This window comes from Rosa chinensis, chromosome 4, assembly GCF_002994745.2.
Source record: "Rosa chinensis cultivar Old Blush chromosome 4, RchiOBHm-V2, whole genome shotgun sequence".
In the NCBI taxonomy this organism is placed as follows: Eukaryota; Viridiplantae; Streptophyta; class Magnoliopsida; order Rosales; family Rosaceae; genus Rosa; species Rosa chinensis.
In genome coordinates this window covers 30,106,743-30,127,851 of record NC_037091.1, presented here as the reverse complement: position 1 = coordinate 30,127,851, position 21,109 = coordinate 30,106,743, and the positions used below count along the sequence as shown (strand labels likewise).

General features: G+C 37.9%; 2 protein-coding genes across 11 annotated transcripts; both read right to left on the bottom strand.

The window, feature by feature from the left end:
- Positions 1 to 5,114: 5,114 nt before the first annotated feature.
- Positions 5,115 to 8,197, bottom strand: LOC112196679 (polyadenylate-binding protein RBP47). Its single transcript, XM_024337090.2, has 5 exons — positions 8,060 to 8,197; positions 6,298 to 6,383; positions 6,096 to 6,224; positions 5,758 to 5,854; positions 5,115 to 5,469 (listed from the first exon to the last, which is right to left on the bottom strand). The coding sequence occupies exons 1-5, from the start codon at positions 8,150 to 8,152 to the stop codon at positions 5,332 to 5,334; spliced, it is 543 nt and encodes a 180-aa protein (XP_024192858.1). The 5' UTR covers positions 8,153 to 8,197; the 3' UTR covers positions 5,115 to 5,331.
- Positions 8,198 to 8,208: 11 nt separating this feature from the next.
- Positions 8,209 to 19,452, bottom strand: LOC112196678 (ATP-dependent RNA helicase DEAH13). 10 transcript variants are annotated; one of them, XR_005810492.1, is made up of 16 exons: positions 19,143 to 19,450; positions 18,603 to 18,652; positions 17,817 to 17,951; positions 15,910 to 15,995; positions 15,573 to 15,645; positions 15,416 to 15,490; positions 15,286 to 15,335; positions 15,085 to 15,145; positions 14,243 to 14,623; positions 13,584 to 13,829; positions 13,165 to 13,395; positions 12,276 to 12,389; positions 10,959 to 12,191; positions 9,147 to 10,633; positions 8,442 to 8,558; positions 8,209 to 8,347 (listed from the first exon to the last, which is right to left on the bottom strand). XR_005810492.1 is itself a non-coding variant. In XM_024337084.2 (15 exons), the coding sequence occupies exons 4-14, from the start codon at positions 15,939 to 15,941 to the stop codon at positions 9,155 to 9,157; spliced, it is 3,975 nt and encodes a 1,324-aa protein (XP_024192852.1). In that variant the 5' UTR covers positions 15,942 to 15,995; positions 17,817 to 17,951; positions 18,603 to 18,652; positions 19,143 to 19,450; the 3' UTR covers positions 8,422 to 8,558; positions 9,147 to 9,154. The 10 variants fall into 10 exon arrangements, 9 of the variants coding, with proteins under 9 accessions (XP_024192852.1, XP_024192855.1, XP_040375204.1 ...); XM_024337084.2 differs by lacking the exon at positions 8,209 to 8,347 and having other exon boundaries at positions 8,422 to 8,558; XM_024337087.2 differs by lacking the exons at positions 8,209 to 8,347; positions 8,442 to 8,558 and having other exon boundaries at positions 8,995 to 10,633; positions 14,249 to 14,623; positions 19,143 to 19,452.
- Between the last annotated feature and the right edge of the window lie 1,657 nt (positions 19,453 to 21,109).

Genomic DNA, 21,109 nt, shown 5'->3' with positions numbered 1-21,109 from the left:
ATCTACAGAACCATTTGAACCAAGACGCGTTGGAAAAGTCGCCGGCGTAGCAACAGCGTCGAACCCGAGCTAACCCAAAAACCCAAATAAGCAAAACTCCATCAGTTTCAAAGACTAATTAATCTAACATGTAGAGAAAGGCGAGAGGAGGAATTTCTATACCGAATGCAGCCCAGACGGTGGCCGGAAATTGCTGAACTTCACCGGAGCAGTCAGATTTTCTCATTGTCATTTCTCCCTCCTCATCCGATGCATGGGTGATTGAAGCCCACAGGCGTGACAACGACGACTAAAGGAATAGATCGGTGGTCGTAAGTCATCGATCGGTGGCCGGACGGCATCACTCCAGTCGGGTTTCTCTCTTGGGTCGCGGTTGTGTCCGGGTCAGAGAGCACCGAGCTCTCTCTATCTATCTCTCTCTCTCTCTCTCTCTCTCTCGCTTTCTGGGTATTCCTCCACCCTTGATCTGATCAACACCTAGATATATAGGTTGGTCCATTTAACAGTGAACGACCATGATCAAGCGGTGGGTGGATGGATGGCCAAGATTGCACCGCGGAAATTTCTTTTTATTTAAATGAATTTCCATAATTTCCAAACTTCGGAAATTCATTATAAACACTTCGAGTGTCCAAAAAATCTCCCAAATATTTCCACGAACTCGTTGTGACGTGTACTTTATTAAGCGGTGGGTGGATGGATGGCCAAGATTGCACTGCGGAAATTTCTTTTTATTTAAATGAATTTCCATAATTTCCAAACTTCGGAAATTCATTATAAACACTTCGAGTGTCCGAAAAATCTCCCAAATATTTCCACGAACTCGTTGTGTCGTGTACTTTATTATTCAATTCTCAAATTGAGGTTTTCACTTTATGAAAATTTCTGAAAATATTCTCGAGCAACGTAACGTTTATTGAGATCGTTGAACAATTTGTCACATGATCAGGGCCCCTCTTAAGCTCGATACATTTTTCCGGGGCTCACATCACAGATCGCAAACCAAGAAAACCGAAACTACGTTAGCATGCTTCAAATGATCACAACATGACCCCATAATATTAACATGCTCGTATTGATGAGTAGGACACAACAACAAAAACAAAAACCCAAAAACTGGCCAGCGCGCTTCCGGTAGTGGCTGCGCATGGGCTCCACGTGCCATCAGCAACCCTGAAATTGGGTCATGAAACCTATGACAAAATGTTCCCAACAACATGCAAAACAACTTTCATAACTACCATGAAGTCCAGAAATGAAATGATTTTCCGGAATTTACCTTCAAAAGTCAAGAACCCCTAAAATCCCAATCTGCTCAATTCTCCTTCCTCATTACAAATTTTTTTGAATAAGGGAATTTATCTTCATATAATAGAAAGACTCAAAAAGTCGATTACAATCGTATTGTAATACATCCAGAAAAGTTCTAGGAGTATTAACAAATGATTTGAAATTTGTGCTAGCCTCAAGCCAGAGTGCCATTACATACCCTTCCACTATCATCTAAGGATAAGACAAGAAGATGTTGTAGTACCCACGATGGTACATAGAGATAGGTCCATTCATTGAACAACCACTGGTCCACCAATACTAAATAGCTTGAATCCTCCTTTAGTACTACTCCAGAAGATTCACTAGTACCAAAAATATTAAGGTAAACATATTTTGCTGGATCGACGCCACCCGGATCTCATATTCGAAATCCTAGAGAATAGGAATCCATCAGATTGACCCATCAAAGAGCCCAGGTCCAGCTTTGAGCCCATTGTTGAGCCCACCTCCAGGCCATTAGCCTTGGCCTCCAACTCTCTTTGGGCTCCCAATATGATATGGGCCATAAAAGTGATTTTGGCACCCAACAAGAATAGGCACCACGGTCTTTCCGTCACCGGTGTTTGTCCCGGTCGCAACCACCATCACCGGTAGGGGACTAGCAGATTACTCCGATGAGCTCGCAGATCGGAGCTCCTCTCCGACCAGATCCACTTTCTAGACCATCACCAACCTCCTCACCTTCATTTGACCAACAGATCAGTGGTCGATGATGCTCGCCAAAACATCCCTAGATCGGGGTTCTGATCGGATCATCACTCCAACTGGGTGGTTGGCCTCCATCTTCACACCACGGGGTGCTTTGGTCAGCGCCATCCCCTCTGCAAGGTCCGCCACCACTCTTCTCCAAGTACAAAGGCCATGGTTGTACCCCAATCGGATCACCTTTATCTCCTCCTTCAGTCGCTTCCTGCCTGGCCTGGATCGAATTAGATCTTCCGCCATCTTGCTCGAGAAAGCAGCAGTACCCCCTTACTTTGTTCCGAACTCATTTTGATAATTCTCAATGGAGAGAATAATCAAATGAAAATTAATCGTTGGATTGCCGCGACAAGGCCGCGAGGGGCAGAGAGGGCCGATCTACGTGGTGTTGGCGTTGTGCACCATTGATAGAGTCCCCGGCCATGGTGGCTAGGGTTTAGCAAAGATAGAGAGAGGCAGAGAGCCATTTAGTGTGAAATGTGAAAGGTAATTCTATGAATCCTTCCTCGCTACAAATTGGTTCAAGATACTTGGGGAAAATGATCAGTGTCTCATTGGGTTCAAAACTTAACCTGTGGCGCGGCCAGAGGTGGCCGGAGGACAGAGAAATAGCTAGCGACCCAAAAACGCACATAAAGTCGGATTCTTCCTTAAACAGGCCAATATTGGAAACTTTTTTCCGATTTTTGCATTCCACATGTCCACAAACTCGTATCGACGCACTTTACGATTACCAATGAATTAAAAGTCAACCTTTTGACGCCTCGAAAATAAAACATTTCAAATAATTATTCGTCCGAAACACTTTCATTTTACCCTCGAACCACGAAATTGTACTAACGACCAACTTTGTAATTTCTAAAAAATAATAAAAAATTAATAATGAATTTCCGGAGTATTATAGATGTCCCCATCAATCGTCCTGATGATAGTATAGAATACGGTCTGAGTTCTTATCTAAAGGAAAAATAGCTAATGCGTCGAATATCCAAATAATTTTATTTAACTAATCTCCAATTAATCACGTGTATAAAGATTCAGTCCCGATGTAGAGCATAGGTTCTTGCACATTGATTTACCCAATAGCTTCAAAATAGCTAGGATACATTAATTGAAAGTTTAATACTGTTGTAAGAATGTTTATCTCTATTAAATTTTCATCAAGTCTTTGTTTTACAGATCACACTGCACTCTAGATATTTGAGATCTACATATCTGAAATTACTTTAAAACACGAGCAAATAAGATTATTTCATCCACTATACAATTAACATAATTATTGAACACTATTTTTTATTCAAGCCATGAACAGTTTCCTAGAATGGAGTCCATATTAGTTTGTGAAATCGTAATTCATCTGATATGTGATATGATCTAAGTTGAGTATAATTTCCCCTAATTGTACGTGATACATTTTCTCCATTTTATGTTAAGGTTTGTTGTAAAGACGAAGTGTTAGAGGCTTGAAAAACTTTGTGACGCATTATTAATAAAGATATTGATGACTTAGTATATACATCTTAACATAGCAAAAGTGCAATCTAGAGCCCCGCAAGATCGCGAGAGCAATAATTCTAGTATTTAATATTAGGAATGTTACTGCAATTTCTTTTAACTAAAACGGCTACCACAGCACAAGGATCATGCCAAATAATATGGCTACGTCATATGTAATGTGCACATTACCAAAACCACTCTCTTGTTGGCTCTTAAAACATACATAATTTTATGCTTCCACAACATAAATCAATAGTTCACTGTAGTTTAGAAATTTAAACTTCACTTTCACAACCATCAGTCACCATATCATGGTTGTTAAATCAAGCATATCCAACATCATAACAAAAAAAACTTAATGTATACAGTATACTTGAGTAACCAAAAATTCACTCACCAACAAGGAAGATTGTATAAACACTTCTAGAGAGAGAGAAGGAAAAAAAAGAAGAAGAGCTCAAGTAGCTCCCTCATCACCTAACAGAACATAAACACATCCTGAACTAGAGTCCATAATTCAAGTTATGTTTCAAGAAGAAAGAAAAGAAACATACACATTAATAAAGAATAAAAAATTACCCAAGGCTACTTGTGAAGAAATTTATGAAAACAAAAGGAAAGAAGACTAATTCTGCTGTAGAATAGTTCCAAAATGTTTGAGAGCAAAGCACAGTAGAAATTAAGAACCAATTTCTCAAACACCTCAAAGTTCAATCGAAAAGGTATTGAAGGATAGAAACAACACAGACACGAGACTAATTGAACCCAAGGTTAAAACTGGGATGCCAACTTAGTTTTCAATCCTCCCAAAAGGAAATAAAAAAAAGAATTTAAAAAGAAAGAAATCGACTTTGGAATCCTGAAGAAGACCCAATCTTCTTCCTCCCGTCAGTACTCAAACCAAACTCTGAAGTTGTCTTTCTCTCACACCACACTTGCTCAAAAGATCTCTAAATCACAGAGAAAAAATATACATAATTTTCTTCTTCCTTAATCTCCTTTTTATCGCGTGACCTCTCAGCAACCCAAAAGCTTCAACCTCAGTGCTTTTCCAGACCAGTTAATTTGTTTTTTTTTTTTTTGATAGATGAGGATCCAAATGGCCCAAAAGGCAAAAACAACAAAACAAATTCCCATGGCTATTACAACTTTCCTATATTTAAGGACTTCACACAAGTCATCTAACACCTAAAGAAAAAGCAGACAGAAAGAAAAAGAAGAAAGCACCTTCTAGGATGTGGACATCAACTGGCAATGTACAATAGCAGCTTTACTACCTCAATGACAACTACAATTCTATACCATAGGGTACTATTCTCTTACAATATTGTGGTAAGTATGATCACACATAACAATCTTAAAATGGAAAACGGCCCATGTCCAATCCATTTTAGAAGAAAAAATCAGAAATGAAAAACAAAACATCATGCAATAACAATAGTAGGGCCTCTTTATCTATATAGCCAGATTTTGGGCTAAGAGGCTAGAGCCGATAGAAACTCGAAATTCTTGTTTCCATATTCTGTTCTGAGTAACTTCCCAAACATGTGTATATTTTCTGGGATAAAAAAAATTCGTGTCCATTTAAAAATTCGGGCAGACCCAGAACTCTAAATAAAGTATTAATCTCACACATCGACTTCAAGATGATTCAATCCGGCCACAAAATTCCACATATTACAGATTTAGCTAAATAAGCAGCTAAATCAATCCTGCAGAAATTAACAACACTGACAACTATATCTAAAATCCACTCACAAAAATTCAGTTTACATGCGGCTAGCAACTGCAATGTCCCTGTTAAGAAGACCTGTTAACCGCAGCTGCAGCATGCATACTCAGATCTGGATTCTGTGGCGCAGCATTTGTGTACCCACCATACCCCTGCCCTCCATAATGTCCTCCATTGTTCCACTGGTTACTTGAGTCCGATCTCCACTGCAAAATCACATGATATTAATAATCAAAAGAGAAAAACTCGAAGGAAAAAAAAAAGTGTGATAGAGTGAGAGAGGACAACTTTGAATTGCTAGAATGGCAAAATTCAACCATAGGACTAAAGATGATATGAGAAACACTACAACGGTATTTATTGAACTGCAATAGGGAGCAGAGGGTTGGTCTCACACTTTCCTCTAATGTTATAATCAAAAGAAATTTAAGGGAGTGAAAATTCTAAATCTTAGGCAAAGGAAATTTAACTTGACATGGCCGACCCAGTATTACCTGCTTGTTGCCTTGACTGCGACCCCAAGACAGACGAACTGTTTGCTTTCCAATAACAGTTGCATTCAGCATATTCATTGCATTCTCAGCATCCTTCCTACAAATCAAAACAATGTGGTTATAGTTCATTACATTACATGGGAACATAGAATATCTAATTTCTGCAGTCTTTGATACTTTCATTATAATTCTTTTTTACTCTACCTTTTACACAGTTTTAAGTTCAATAAATTATTATAACATTGAAATTGAAAAAAATAATCAAACCAGCAAAATTCCTGATTCCTAATTATAGCTTTACTTCTATAATAAGGATATACAGAACCTGGCAAGACTACCTATTAGCAAACTGAACAAAACCGCATGCTTTTCCAACCGGTATTTTCAGAGACAACTTCACCAAATTGAGAACATGGCTGCGTGAGGTCTTCCTCATTGACATCAGAATCAAGCCCTCCAACAAATATCTACAATGAGTCAGAGTAAGAAGCCATATCAAGTTAAAGATATTAGAAGCAGAAAGAGAAGAGTCGGACTCACAGTTGTCTTATTGGGCTCGCCATCAGACTGAGAACCTTGGGCAATGGCACCACTTGCATGTCCACCACCTCCAGCCAATACCAATCCTAATTAAAGGAGGAAAAATATATTTACTACAAAATACAGCTTAAAATCCTATCCATATTAAACAGAAAACCGCATTTTTTAACAATAATGTCCACAGTTACATATCATAGGTCCCTGGACCGGACTGAAAACAAAATTCAACTGCATCATCACCATTTACAAATTGATCCAAAGTCCAAGTGGCTTGGTGTAGAACTACTCGTTTTAAAATGAAGGAAAATACAGTGACACACTGAGAAGCATAGTTGTCACTTGAGTCTTATCAATCAATTCTAGATGTCCACAATTTATGTCAAAATTCTACATTAAACTTTCAGTACAGGAAAAATTTGAAATCATAGGGATTGCCAAAACCAAGAAAAGAGAAAGATTTACAAATATTTGAAAAGTTGAGCAACTTAGTAAATCAACACTTCAACTTTTTCAACATGGCAATGGGGACTGTTGTTTTCATAACACCATCCCACTCTAAATATGCCCATGCCAGCTCATAAACCAGCTGCTTTTATGAAAGCACTTAATAGTGTTGGGGGAAAAAAAAAAATCTGAAGAACACAACACTAACATCCTTGTGGTGCCTGAATTAAAGTTCTAGGTTACAAGAAAATGAAAAGGTTAACATGGATAACCAGTCAAGGATAGTGAAAACAAATTAGATGTAAAGAATGACTAATCCCCTTGTGACATCACACAAACTTGATACCCTTTTCACATTAATGACTAAAGCTTCAGTACTTTTCAAATATGTAGCTCAGAAGAAGGTAAATTGGTGACTATGGACAGTTTGTTCTAGTAGTTGACTTGTTTAATATTTCAATATATGAAAATATTCAATTTCAGTAAATTTTCAATTAGTGATAACAATTTTATGACTAAACCCATTCTTGCTATGTCTAATTGTGAAGAAAACAATATGTTTTACAAATCACTACCAGGAACAGGCAATTCATTATAGATGTGTTATTTTCAGGATGTATTTAGTATTTTAATGGGACTTGATCCACGGGATGTATACCAGCACTCAGGAAAAAATAAAAGAGAAAAACATTGTCAATGAGTTAGCTGACAGCTAGAGCACTGAACGAAGGAAAAAAAAAAGAACCAAGAAAAGAAGATGATGCAAACTGCAAGGTGCCAATTACAATCAAACATGCCTGTTAAAACTAGATCGCCCAATGAACTGCAATGCCTCCAAGTCAGTTATGACATGATGACGATTACTATTACCAATTGCCATTGTACAAGAAGCTCTTTAATATATGATAGAGCTAAGAAAGTAGAAATGACTGATGATGGAAAAGCAAGCAATACTAAATATCCTAAGCATGAGTAAATGTTAAGGTTAAAAGTAAGATAAGCAAAGCATGCAACTTATGTAGAAAGCAGGAGGAAAGGAAATTAGAAATTAGGAAAAGGAAAATGTGCAAGATGTGGGTTGGCCCAATAATACAAGTTTGTTACTTTACAGTTTCAGCTTTGTAAGAAGCCAGACTTAAAATTACATCAACAGCAAGTTCATAACATAAGAAAAGAGAATATAAAACTTCATTTGTCAAATGTGCACAGATGAATCCAACATGTTGATAAAAAACGGGGGACTTGTTACAGGTGAATAATTTAAGGACTAAACTTGCAACTCATATCACGCAATAAAAACCTCAGCATTCAATCATACCTTGTGAAGAGTACTGTTGTTGATATCCAGATGATTTTTTGGCGTTGCAACACCTATACGCATGGGCCTGCTCGAACAATATGCACCATTCATTTCCACAATGGCCTTTGTCCTCTCATTTTAAGCCCCAAACCTAACAAAACTTCTCAGCAGATAAATTGCATCTTGAAAGGGCATCTGCAACTATATTAACTTCTCGAAACACGAGGCTAATCACACACTCGGAGAAGCTACTTTGAAGATGGAGACAAAATAACCGTCTTCACAGGGTGCATATCATCAAATCCACTATTCATCAGATTAACCAACACTTCAGAATCACATTCCAGGATAACTTTATCCATTTCAAGATCAGCAACCATTTGTAATCCCAATAACATACCCCATGTCTCAGCTTCCAAAATCTGACCATGCCCCAGATGAGCAACAAATCCATGTATCCAGTTACCATAATCATATCTAAGAACCCCTCCAGCTCCTATTTCCCCATTTAAATTAGCTATAGCAAAAGGTATATTAGTAAGCTGTAGCCACATGTATAGTCTAAACCACGCTTACTAACTAAAGGCATTTTATTTGTTTTACTACCAACAAACAAAACAAAACAAAACAGATACATATTAAACAAATACTAAATAAGTAACAGGTCAATTTACCAATCCAGATAACAAGAACTCACCTAAAAGAAAATAACCATCGGTGAACAGTACAAAAAATTTAAGTTAAGTTTACTGGATATCACAATTTTTTTGTAAATATTGATCTTTTTTATTTTTTGGTGACTTAATGAGAAATAAAAACATATATTGACTTAATTGATAATATAAATTTTAAAATGACACTTCCAAGTAATATGTATACCCATGTTTACTTTAGTTTTTATATTTCTTTCCTTTTTCATGTAACTAACCAGCCCTAAAATACACTGGTGTGTAGAACTGTAAGTAAACAATAGTTAAAAGTGAAATTGCTGGGAGTTCAAATGGAATAACAAGCAAACGAAAAGTTTAAACGGACTACAATTTTGACTCTCATATTCAGGCAAACAATGTTCGTGTCAGTGTGCTCGTCCAACATCCAAACTAACCATTTAGTTTATCTTTTAACTTCAATTCTTCTGATCTCTCTCTTTGAAAACCGTTCTTGCGGCTCTAAAAGAACTTCCCTAAGCATGTCTGACCATAGAGCTGCCAAATTCTTGCGGAAACTCTCCTTAAACCAATCCTGGATTTCTGAATGCAATTCATTAGGATTCTCCTTCCAGATCTCTCTTAACATAGCACAGCTGTCTATCTTTTTTATGTTTAACTTAGCTAACAAATTTCCAGCCCGTCTTTGCCCTTCTGCCTCTGGCCGTAAAATACTAGCTGGAGGTGCCTTCATAAACTCCCGAGCACGTCTCAAGCATGGCAAAACCTGGCCTTCAAGCAAAGCATAAGCAAAAACTGCCACTCGAGAGATATAGTTAGTAATAGGCAAACTATGTGGGGGAAGCTTCCATAGATGAGGACCAAAGGCTGGAATGACATCATGTAACACTTGGTCAGTCACAGGCTCATAATACTGCTTGGCATCGGATGAAGCTGCAGAGAAAGTGCATAAAGATGGAGCATACTTTACAAGCCATTCTGGTTTTACACTAGTAACACCATGCATGTATGGACGTCTTGTCTGTATTAGCTCAGTGTACACCAAAAACTCTGGGGCAGCATTAGAAACAGATGACCAACGGTGGAGGAACACAGTCTCTTCAACCATGCAGGCTTGATACCGCACTGCATGAACTTTTCTATCTACTTCAGATGACCCTGAGGTTCCTCTAATACGTTTCGCCACCCTATCTGCCCAACCAGCACAGATAGCTTGGCCTAAGAGATCTTCCTCATACAGTGAAAGAGGACTCTTATCATGGGAAGCCCTCCAAACATGTTCAACATCTTCCAAACTTCCAAAAATGCATGAAAAATCCTTCTCACTGCCAGATACACCACATTGACTAAATACAAGTTGGAGTAGTTGCTTTCTCAGCTTGGACATTTCCTCCATCGTTTTTGGGTGTAGGGCATTATCATTGCAGAACTTTAGTGGGCTCCTAGAAAGTTCATAGCACTGCAAAGCATAAGCTACAGACAGAGCATCACTGACAGGATTAGAAAATTTTTCACGAAACACCTTTACAGTTTCTTTTAGTTTCTTCCTTCTTAACTTTTCTTGCTTCTCTAACACCTTATTGTTCACAGAAGCGCTGAGATTTTCATCCTGATCCAAGTCATGGTTATTTGAGTCATTTTCAAACTGCCTCACAAAAGGATTTGACAAACTCAAAGCAGCCGCTGCTGCAACTGCATATGCTAGAATTAATTTACTGCGGGAATAACTTTTCTCATTGTACATGATTTGAATAACCGTAAGGAGCATCCTGGAGTGGCGAGGACTCATGGGGTAACGAGCCATGGCCTTCCCTAAAGGTGTTAATCTGCCATTGCTGTCAAGTGCTTCAAGGGCATTCAAGCAACGTTCTGCTTCACCCAAGGCAGCAACATCAGGTGGAGTTGGAAATGGAAAATTGGATACCTGGGATTTCCACAACATAAGGTCAAATACTAGAATACGTCCAAACAAAAAACAAAAACAAAAAAAAAAACAAAAGAATAACGAGAGAGAGAGAGAGAGTCCTTTCAAATGAAAAACAAGTAATAATAAATAAAAAAAAGCATACTATTAGATATAGAAGGCAATCAATGAAAAAGAAAGTTGTAAGAACATCCAAACCATGAACACCAGAAGACAAATAATACATCTACAACTAATAACATACAGAAATAAACAGATATGGAACAATCTAACCCGAGGCAAGTAATGTACAGTTATGGGAATCTAAATGTAAATAGAGAGGAACCTTTTCAATATTCATAGATTTCATGAGAAGGACAACGCCATCAATAGGGACTTTCAATATTTCAGCCGGAGAAAAGTCGGGAAATTCATTATTATATACTGCAGAAGAATAAAGACGATAACAGTGCCCGGGTCCCGTTCTTCCAGCTCTTCCTTTACGTTGAGCAGCTGATGCCTTACTTATCCACTTTATGTTATATGTTTCCATACCATTTGAGGAATTGTAGTCTTTCACTTTTACTCTGCCAGTATCGACGACATACTTTACCCCAGGTATGGTTAAAGAGGTCTCAGCCACATTTGTGGCTACAACAACTAGTCGATCTCCTTCCTTGACTTCTTCAAATACGCGAAGCTGAGAAGCCGCAGGCAGCATGGCATAAAGAGGGAGAACATGCAAGCCACCTGGGGAATTATCAATATCAACCTCACTCTTTTTCCCAAGACTAGGATGGGATTTATTAAAGTAAGCATCTACAGTAACTGAAATTGGCTGTTTCCCATCAGAACTAGAGTACAGTTCAGTTTTACCAGCCAAAGCTTCAAAAGCAGCTTTCAGTGAAGCAATGCTCCCCGTCTCTCCTAAAACATCTGCACCAACACCATCAATTTCTGGGGGATTGTGTAACAATAAACCCCCATCATCATCAATAATTTCCACTTCACTGTCTGTGTCTGAATCATACGAAGCATCCAATTCATCCTCATATATATTACCCAGAACTTCATCAACAGAGCTAAACCTGTCAATTTGATGGTCGGCTAAATTTTCTTCAACCTCAAATGCTTCATTAATCTCGTTCATATCTAGTAGTTCAACATCTTTATTAGAAGCATCAGTGGCATTACACCCAATTTTCCCTCCAGATGTTTTCATGACCAGTTCTGTTGAAGCTCTACGTAGTTTTTGACACAAGAACTCTACTTCCTTCTGCCCAGTGACAAAGACAAGTATGCCCCCCCGGGGCAGCCTCTTGTGAATTGCCAAGACTTTTTTATATGCTTGGCCAACATAGTCCGTCCCAGTTCTTTTTGAGAAGTGAGTGGTTACTGGAAATTGTCTAGTGGGAACTTCTATAACTGGCGGGACATCACGAAACAACTTTCTACCAGAAATGAAGTCTTCCACTTGCAAGGTGGCACTCATCAGCACAAGCTTTAATGGAAAAACTTGTTGTCCAGGATCTATAGTTTTTCCTGAAAGCACAGCCCTTTGCTGCTTAACATAGATTTCCTGCAAATACGAGTACAACAAATGGTTGATAAACAATTGTTAATAGTAAAACTTCCAGTAATAGACACCGCTCTTGAGCTTCACCTGGCGAGTACTAATTACACGAGAAAGCATTCCAATAAGTATGTCCGTGCTCAAGCTCCGCTCATGAGCTTCATCAAGAATTATTATAGAGTATCGCTTTAACAAAAAATCACTCTGCAAAAAAATAGAGGGTTTAGCAACCATGCTGCATAGAATCTAACATGAAAAGGCAAAAGAGTTCAAAACAGGTCCTCGAAAGAGAACAATGCTTCTCTAAAGAGAAAGGGGCAAATCCAAACAAACAGAATTCAGTTTGGGGCTGAGCAAGACTTGGCACTAAGGTTCCAGTTCCAAAGATCCATAGGTGAAACTCTCAAACTAGGACCCTTTGCATAAAATCATGCAATTATAAAATTGGGCAGCGCCCACATAAGTGGAGCAAAACTTCTTAAAAAGGATCCACCTTTTCAGAAAATACCACTTGTAGTTTTCAGCTTGGACTATCGTTCTAATATTCAACACTATTTATTTTCTTAAGTCCCCTGTCCCTTTAAAGATCATCGTCGCATAAAATCATCTCAATTGAGACTTATAGTCGTCTAAAAGTTAGAAAAACACAATATTTCAAACAATTATATGCTCATAATGGCTAAATGGTTTCCGATTTTACCGCTGTTTCTTATTGCAAGGTCACAGAAAGGAGACTTAAAAACTGGACTATCTAAAGTAGATTGTTGGGCAAAATTGCAGGTGGGCCAGAACAATACAATCCTTTCTGTTTCCTAAATTGAACCTACTTTAGATGGAGATGTAAGATAAGATAGCAGATATAGGCTCATTCTACAGAGGACCTACCTAAGTAAAAACTCAAATAAATTAAATCAGAGTCAAGATTTGATTTTGATGCATAGTTGTTCAAATCCTGACATTAAAATTAAAAGTTGTGCACCTGAAGCTCGCGTAGTAATATTCCATCTGTCATGAACTTGATGGAGGAACTGTCGCCAAATTTTTTGTCAAACCTAACTTGAAAGCCAACCTCTTTACCTAAATGCAGACCAAGCTCATATGCAACTCGCTTAGCAGTTGCAAGGACTGCAACACGACGAGGTTGAGTGACACCAATAATACCACTTCGATGACAAGAGTGACTTGAACCAAAGCCAGCTTCAAAAAGAAACTGCAAGATGTAAACCAAAATGCAGAAATTAGAAACTTCAAAAAGAATTAAGAAAAAAAACTGTAAGATGTCAACCGAAGTCCGGAAATTAGGAAGTGCAAGGAGAGCTGAGATGAAGCAAAATAATGGGCAATAATAATGATGATGATTCTCTTTATTATTTTGAGGGTATAAATATTATAACCCACCTGAGGAACCTGAGTGGTTTTACCACACCCTGTTTCTCCACATATAATAACAGTGGAATGGTCATTAACAGCCTCCATTATCTCCTGTTCCATCATTACTATTGGAAGATCCTTCCTTGTGTTTTCAACTTCAATTGGCCTTGATACGTGCACTATAGTTGGAGCGATCAAAGACCTTGGAGCAGCAAAATCAGAAAATTCACCTGTCCTGCTTGAAGTCACCTTTGGGCTCCCTTTTACTCTATCCTATACGATATCCAATCTCCAATTAGTCAGTAAATATACTAGATATACAAATGAATGCCACCCAGAAAGATACAAAAACAGGTAGTTTTACAGTTGTCATTGCTCTATATATGTATTGTTAGCTGAGAACCAGGGACATCTCCACATCTTTTTTACACGGTGCTCATTGTTATGATCTAATACCTAATCCAAAATGAAATGTGATCTCAGATTGCTCATTGGACACATGTCACAAAGACACTAAAATATTAGAATCCAAAAAGTTCTCCCTTTTCAAAAGGCCAGAATAACAGAATGTACAGCATATGTAATCAAAGAGTCAAACAAGTCTCCTTTTAAAATTTTAATTGCATAAATAAGGAAGCAAAACAACAAAGTTGAGAAATTCACAATATGATAAAAATGAAAAGTACCATTGCCTCTGTTCTTTCATGGTCATCATTCACACTAGAAGCTATGTTTTCTGGCAAAGACACGTTGCAAATAACATTTTTAGACAGTGAGCCATCAGCAGGACCACCATTTGTAGCATGTCCTCTGCTATAGACTAGCCCCTGCGAGGAGTTCAAAAATACAGATGTGGTCTTTTGGATTTCCTTTTGTATCACCATCGGTTGTACTTGACCACTTTTGTCAAGATCCTGCCTTGGTTGAGTTCTTTCCGACTCGGGTTCACTTTCACTACAAGCATCCATACCGTCTTTCTTTTTTAATGGTTGGTTGGTATAGGGAACTTCTAATCCAGCTTTGGAGAATAGTACAGCCTTCCTACGTTTTTCCTTTTTTGATTCAACCTACAGAGAAGAACCCGTCAAGAATGAAGATATATGCAACAAATTTTGGTGAACATTTTCATTTTGTCTGCTTTGGGAAAGGGTCAGCCAAAGTACTTTGGGTTGTAGTGTTCGTGCTGTCATTTGAGAGCTCTGGATGGAAAGAAATAGAAGGATTTTTGAAGACTAATGTGGTGAAACAGTAGGATATTGGGCAGCTCTGGGGTCTTCTGTTTCGATGGTTTCCAAACTCTAGTCTTTCTTCCATTCTGTTAGATTGGAAGGCTGCTCTAGAGTCCTTGTTCTTGTATGGTTGTTGTGCGCTTCTAGTTTTGTTAGTGTTGTTAGATTGTTTGGAGCTTTGTTATGTAGCTCAGTGCATTTGTGGACTGCTTGTCCACTTTCTTTTGTATCATTCTTTTTGCTAAATAAAATTTGTTTATATTAAAAAAAAAATGATGAACATTTCAATAAATACAAACCTGGCCAATATCTTTTGATGATTGCAAAAGAGAATATGCACCCTCCGGAAGCTTATATTTCCTGATAATTTAAACATATAAATTGCATCAAGCACTACTTGTGTAGAAAACAGGCCTAACCACCAAGAAAGACACTAAAAAATAATTTAAAAAAAGAAGAAGAAGAAGTTGGGGAGGGGAGGATGGGGACGATAGACTTACCCTAAGGCATCAATGCTCTTGGATAGCAAAAGGGCTTTTTCCTTCTCCTCCTGCAGAAATAGAAAGCAAACTAATCCATGTCAAGCTAAGAGACTTAAACAGATATACACAAATGAATATATTGACGTACCTCCAACTTTTGCAACTTCCTTTCCTGGGATTTGGTCATCTTCGGTGTTTTTCTTGTGCCAAGTATCTTACCCTCCTATGCCAATCAGATAAGAGAAATTCTTTATTTGTGATAGAGTAGAAAAGAAAGAGATCGGTGATTTAGGTTCCGCACATACCTGAGTAGCACCCTTCCTTTTCCTCTTTCTCTTATTTGGCAAGACGATTGCATTGCTATCGCCACCTCCAGAGCTGCCAGAAACAGGGAAAGAGCATGAATGCTCAAACAGAAAGTGCAGTACATATTTCAGTGCCCAGTCCCACCAGACTAGTTATTAGTAGATAATCCACAGTAACTTGTGCAAGAAACAAATCAAAAACTCCAAAAGCTAAAACAAGCGAGCCAGTGCCCACAGTTTAGGAATTTTGCTCTATGTTGTATTGTCCAGGATACAAAGTTTCAGGCAAAATGCAATTAAAAAAAAAAAAAACTCCATTGTGCAATAGAAATCATACCTCAAGTCCATAGGCTGTTCAAAATTTTCCATGCTGAAACTCCAAATTTTGGTCCTCTTTTATCTTGTACAAAGCTGAAAAGATGACTGTAATAAGATTACGAACGCAAGCAGTCAGAATATCATAAAAGGCTTAGCCACTCATATCAAATGCGTGTAGATACTTGAACCTAGAGACGATAAGCCAATATGGGTAACACTAGTAGAAAAAATGCTCCACAAATTAACAATTCCTAAAATGATGCAGAAAACAGAAATGCCCAGGCCCCTGGGATCACCCTCTTACAAGGTTAAACCCTAAAAAAACAAAACATAGTTGAATTATATAAACTAGGTAGATAGCCCGCGCTTTGTTGTGGGTATTTTTATTATTGATGTGTTTTCAGTTTAATAGGGTACATAAACAACAATTATCTTTTGGTAGTTAAACTCTAAATGAAGCTAGATAGCCCGTGCTTTCTTTCTAAATTTTCTGAGTCAAAATAGCAATAGTAGGTTTCAATGCAAAACGGTAACTACAATCCCCAAAAGCTTGAACATGGATACAGTAGAAAATTCAACTAAACTTGACTGCTGAATAGCATTGGTGATAATTGTAATATAATCCTCAAAGGTTGAGCATCGACACCATGTCGATACACCAACCTGGAAAACTGAGCCAAAAACTCCCTGAAATAGTGTGATTGAAAGTTTGAGTAAGTTTCAAAGCAAGTGACATATGATGGTTAATTTAGGTTATTTACTTACTGAGTACAAAACAGCTAACAACCTTTAATTTAGGGTTTAAGCTGTTAACTATCAGGTTTAGGGATAAGAAATAACTGAAAAGGAATGAGCACATAACTGAAAAGAAATGAGAAATAACATTACTGTTTCCCACTGCTCTATTTGGATTTAAAGTCTACCAAATACTTGAGGAAATAGTGATAAACTGGTATTTAATACGAAAAGAAGGGTTTGCAATGAGAAACTTGAAGTGATCAATAGTAATAGCAGCAATACTAATATATATTTTCTTGAATAAAGTCATGCATGCCACTAATCTCAGATTGCAGTGAACATAATCTATTTGGTTCTATTTTTCAATCAATCTGCTGGTTCTCTAACCATCAACCCAAGCAAACTTATTAAACTATAAGGAAACTCATTTCCCCAAATAAAAATTGGTTGATGGGATGTATTAACGAAATGATGCTATGATAGCTTTGATACCTCAATCACAATACCATTTTACTAAATGAAATAAATCATTGCACAAAAAACATTAACATGAACTTTGAATAAAATCAAAAGAAATGTAAAAGGTGCACTTATAGAAACTGTTGTTTCCCTAGTCATACAGATTTTAACATTAAACTACGATTTTCACACTAATTTCCCAAACCAACCGAACAATATTGAAATCAATATATTCATTTACAATTATAGCCATAAGTAAATTTGTTGCAGCAAGGGTCTGAAAGGATAGCAACACTTGAGATACAATAAAGAGCACATACGTTAATACATGTTCTTTCCTTTTTCAGTCTAACATCTTTTGGCCCACATTCTTGGATTAGGAATTTGTAATGCTTGCTAAATGCTGATGATATGACGTAATCCATTGAATGTAGAATAAGGGTATGAATGGAAGAAATATATATATATATATATATATGTATAGCATCAATGTAGTTAAGAGTTAACACCAGACTTAAGAGTCGCATTAATGGATTACTATAGACCACCGTTCAAGAGATATCCAGGGTCATCATTACTCTTATTTATTAAAGCTAAAGCAGCAACTGTTTTAATAGACTCATGAGGAAAGAGACTCAAGCATTTAAAAGAAAAATAATTGTTTGCCAGCAAATGTTGCTTTGTTATTATGAATGCAATGAAAGAAAACTAATTCTAGAAAAAGCATACTTGAGCAGGACGCCCTTTAGTTTGTCTTTGGGAGGCAAGTCGAAGTTGGTTGAAAAGGTCTCCTACGACGTCCTTTTTATTTGTAATCTCTATTAGTGATTCTCTATGACCCCGGCTACGGATTAAAGCAGTATACTGCAGTCTCAGAATTTTCATGAACCCCTTATCAGCATTCAAAACTTTAACGATACTAAAAATATTAAGTAGAGCACCAAATTACAAATATAGTTTGTAGGTGATCACTCTGCAGAATAGAATATAAGGCAACAGGAAAACAGGTTTTTTCTAGCAAATATATATTATTAATGAGGTCCAAACTTGCAGTTCTTTAGATTGTGAGATCTGGAACAACTTTAACAATTAGATTGCGAACCTCAAAGTCGTGATTCTGGGGACAAAAGTTGAAAGATAAGAATCAAAGTATGTCTTTTACCGGAGAAAACAATATGTAGAATAATTTGAACTTTTGTATTTCTTCAATATTGAGAACTGATATGTCTATAAGTTTACTAATAGAATGCCTATTTCAGATTTCATTTTCCTTGCATGGATTTAGGGAAAACAAAGAATAATACGGGAATGAATGCGATATAGGAACACTTTGAACTAGTTGAGAAAAACTCTTTCGATCTGAAACCTAATGACACCATTAGTGACAACAAAACCATAACAAATTCTGAGAAACAAACCAAACAGCAATAAAGGCTAAACAATTCTATCATTTTGATCCCATATCTCTATCTAAATAACCAGTTTGTACATGCATAAAAAAAGTGAGAAAATTACCGAGGTGGTTGGTTCTAATGACAAAAACTGATTCAGTGTTTTGAGTATAGCTGCAAATGCACATAGAAAATTTATCAGTTAGTCATCTACGAATCAAATGCAAAACATATGTAAAGTCTTTTTCAGTTAACGAAATAAGCAAATCTTTTTGTTAAATCATTCTCATAATTGAAAACAATAGGAAAATCTTCCTCTGGGTTGAGAAAGAGACTATATATATATATATATATATATATATATATATATATATATATATATATATATATATATGGAGAAGAAGAAGAAAAAAACACGCAGAAATTAGATCCAATCTAACATGAAAATTCATAAACACATAATATGAAGCAGTCCCAAGTCTCTGAAGGAAATCATCATCAATCACACAGAAAAAGGATGAAGCAAAAACAACCAGTCAATAATCTCTGTTTGCAGAATAGAGATATACTCATTGAATAAAAGCTTTAAAGGAAGGTAAAGTTTGCTGCTCTCAAATCAAAACCCACCCTGAGCCGAAAACGGCGAGAATGAATGAAAACGTACCAAGTGGAGTTCCGATTTTCTTGATGCTAAAGCTATAGCTTGAAGCAGAGGGTGAGTTTGGAGGTGGACCGGCCTGTGGAGACAAAACCCGACCCGGAATTGGAATCTCCGATGAAGACGCGGTTGAAGGAAGAGGTAGTTGTCTGAGGGAGTAAGGAGGCGGTTTAGGAGTCAGGACGCAGAAAACAAAGCAAAAACACTCGGTCTGGGCAGTCACAGAACCGTAAAAAAAAAAATTAAATGAGGCCAAAATCGTCTTTGTGATTGCATCTGGGTTCTTATGAGCAAATCCAAATCAGAACTATCTTAGAGCGTAGGAAACTATTCACTATCACTGGATTTTTGCTTCCACCCGTTGGGCCAGGGTCACCAGTTTCATCAAATATATTTTTTTAGAAAGAAAGATGATTTTTTTGGTGTGAGAAGTAAAATAGGAGGTGAGGTATTTATAGAAAATTTTAGTTATTTTTTTTTTTATTACCGTTGTAAATGTAACCATTTAATAATTTTTTTTTTTAAATCACCGCAGCAAATGATGTAAATATCTCCTTAATTATATACCATAGGATCCCTCCTATAATTAGAACCAACGGTCCAGATCTGTGGACCGATGCATTTAAATTGCAAAGCATCCAATGGCTAATTGCCACGTCACATCTCCACTTGCCACTAGCCGACAGCTTCTGGGCTTCCACGCGCAAGCAGCCTCCTATCCGCTGCACGACAAGAAACTGCAGCTCACCTCCATTGCCAGGCGCGTCTATCCTCAGTCATCACGGTGGAGACTTGGGTCATCAACTCAATCACCATGCTGCCCGAGCTCTTGACTTGGGTCACCCACTGCTCTCTTGCCCCAGCCCCGATAGAAGGAACAACAGTAGAATTTTGGTGACTTGGGTCACCGTTTGACGTGGTGCCCGGGCACCAGGGCCTCCGCTGAACTTGCTCTTACATTTACCTTTTTATTCAGATTAATTTTGACGATGGTTTTATGGTTTCTGTCTTTCTGACTTTCTGTAACTCAAGTTTGCATTCTTTGATTTGTTATAATCTTATATACTTTTTCAGTTTAGTGAGTTTACTTTTTTTTTTTTTTTTGCCAGGTTGTGTTTAGAAGTTGGAACTGCAATGCTGCATTTTTTTTCATTGTTATTTCAGAAGCCCAACTTTTATTGTTTCATTGTTTGTTGAATTGGAATATTGGACAATGGAGTAAGGACATGTGCAATGTTTCATTGTTTGTTCAATTGTTTCATTCTTTATGCACTATGCAGAAGTGCAGAACTTGTGGAATGATGACTTTGAACTTGTTGATTATGCACTATGGAGCTATACTCAATTTATTTCAGTTGATTATTTGCTTAACAGAACTTGTTGAATTTGATGGGAGCGACCTCGACTGGCGAAACCTAGGTTTCATGGAGCGACGGTGGCGTTCTTCCCTCAGGCAAGGCGATAACCGTGGGAGTGACGAGATATGGCGACGACGCGGGGCTGGGTCTCGGCGACGATCATGGGGTACAGCGGTAGTTTTCTGATCGGAGGCTTCTCTGATCGTGGGTGTGGCGAGGGGTTCTTTGTTTCGAGGCTTCTCAGATCGTGTTGGCAAGTTTCGATCCAAGCGGTGATAGACTTTGATCGTGGCGAGGGTAGGGGTGGTCGATTGCATTGTTCGATCCAAGTGTGTCCAGCTCCATTCGCATTTAAGGGTGTTTGGGCTATAACGGTGCTTGGATCAGAATTATGATCCATCTTGCCGGGCTCGGCGGCGAGGAGGCTTCGGAGAACAGGTCGTTCGATCTAGGTCGGGGTCCAGACTTGACCATGGCCATGGTAGATGTCCACGGCCGGCTGCCAGACTGGTGAAGGAGGCTACTCTCTCGAAGCCTGACACGGGCGGGTCTGGGAAGGTGTGGGTAAGAGATGGGCCTTGGCCAGTGGGCCTCCGCCTGCCTGGGATCATTCTC

What these genes read in the sequence shown, in the direction of transcription:
- LOC112196679 (XM_024337090.2), bottom strand. Translation starts at nt 8,152, where the DNA reads ATGAATGGTGCATATTGTTCGAGCAGGCCCATGCGTATAGGTGTTGCA. An exon ending in GCGAGCCCAATAAGACAACT is followed by an intron (nt 6,225 to 6,297) that starts GTGAGTCCGACT and finishes GACTCATTGTAG; the next exon opens with ATATTTGTTGGAGGGCTTGA. An exon ending in TTTGTTCAGTTTGCTAATAG is followed by an intron (nt 5,855 to 6,095) that starts GTAGTCTTGCCA and finishes TTTGATTTGTAG; the next exon opens with GAAGGATGCTGAGAATGCAA.
- LOC112196678 (XM_024337084.2), bottom strand. Translation starts at nt 15,941, where the DNA reads ATGGAAAATTTTGAACAGCCTATGGACTTGAG. An exon ending in ATGAAAGAACAGAGGCAATG is followed by an intron (nt 13,830 to 14,242) that starts GTACTTTTCATT and finishes GATATCGTATAG; the next exon opens with GATAGAGTAAAAGGGAGCCC. An exon ending in AAACCACTCAGGTTCCTCAG is followed by an intron (nt 13,396 to 13,583) that starts GTGGGTTATAAT and finishes TACATCTTGCAG; the next exon opens with TTTCTTTTTGAAGCTGGCTT.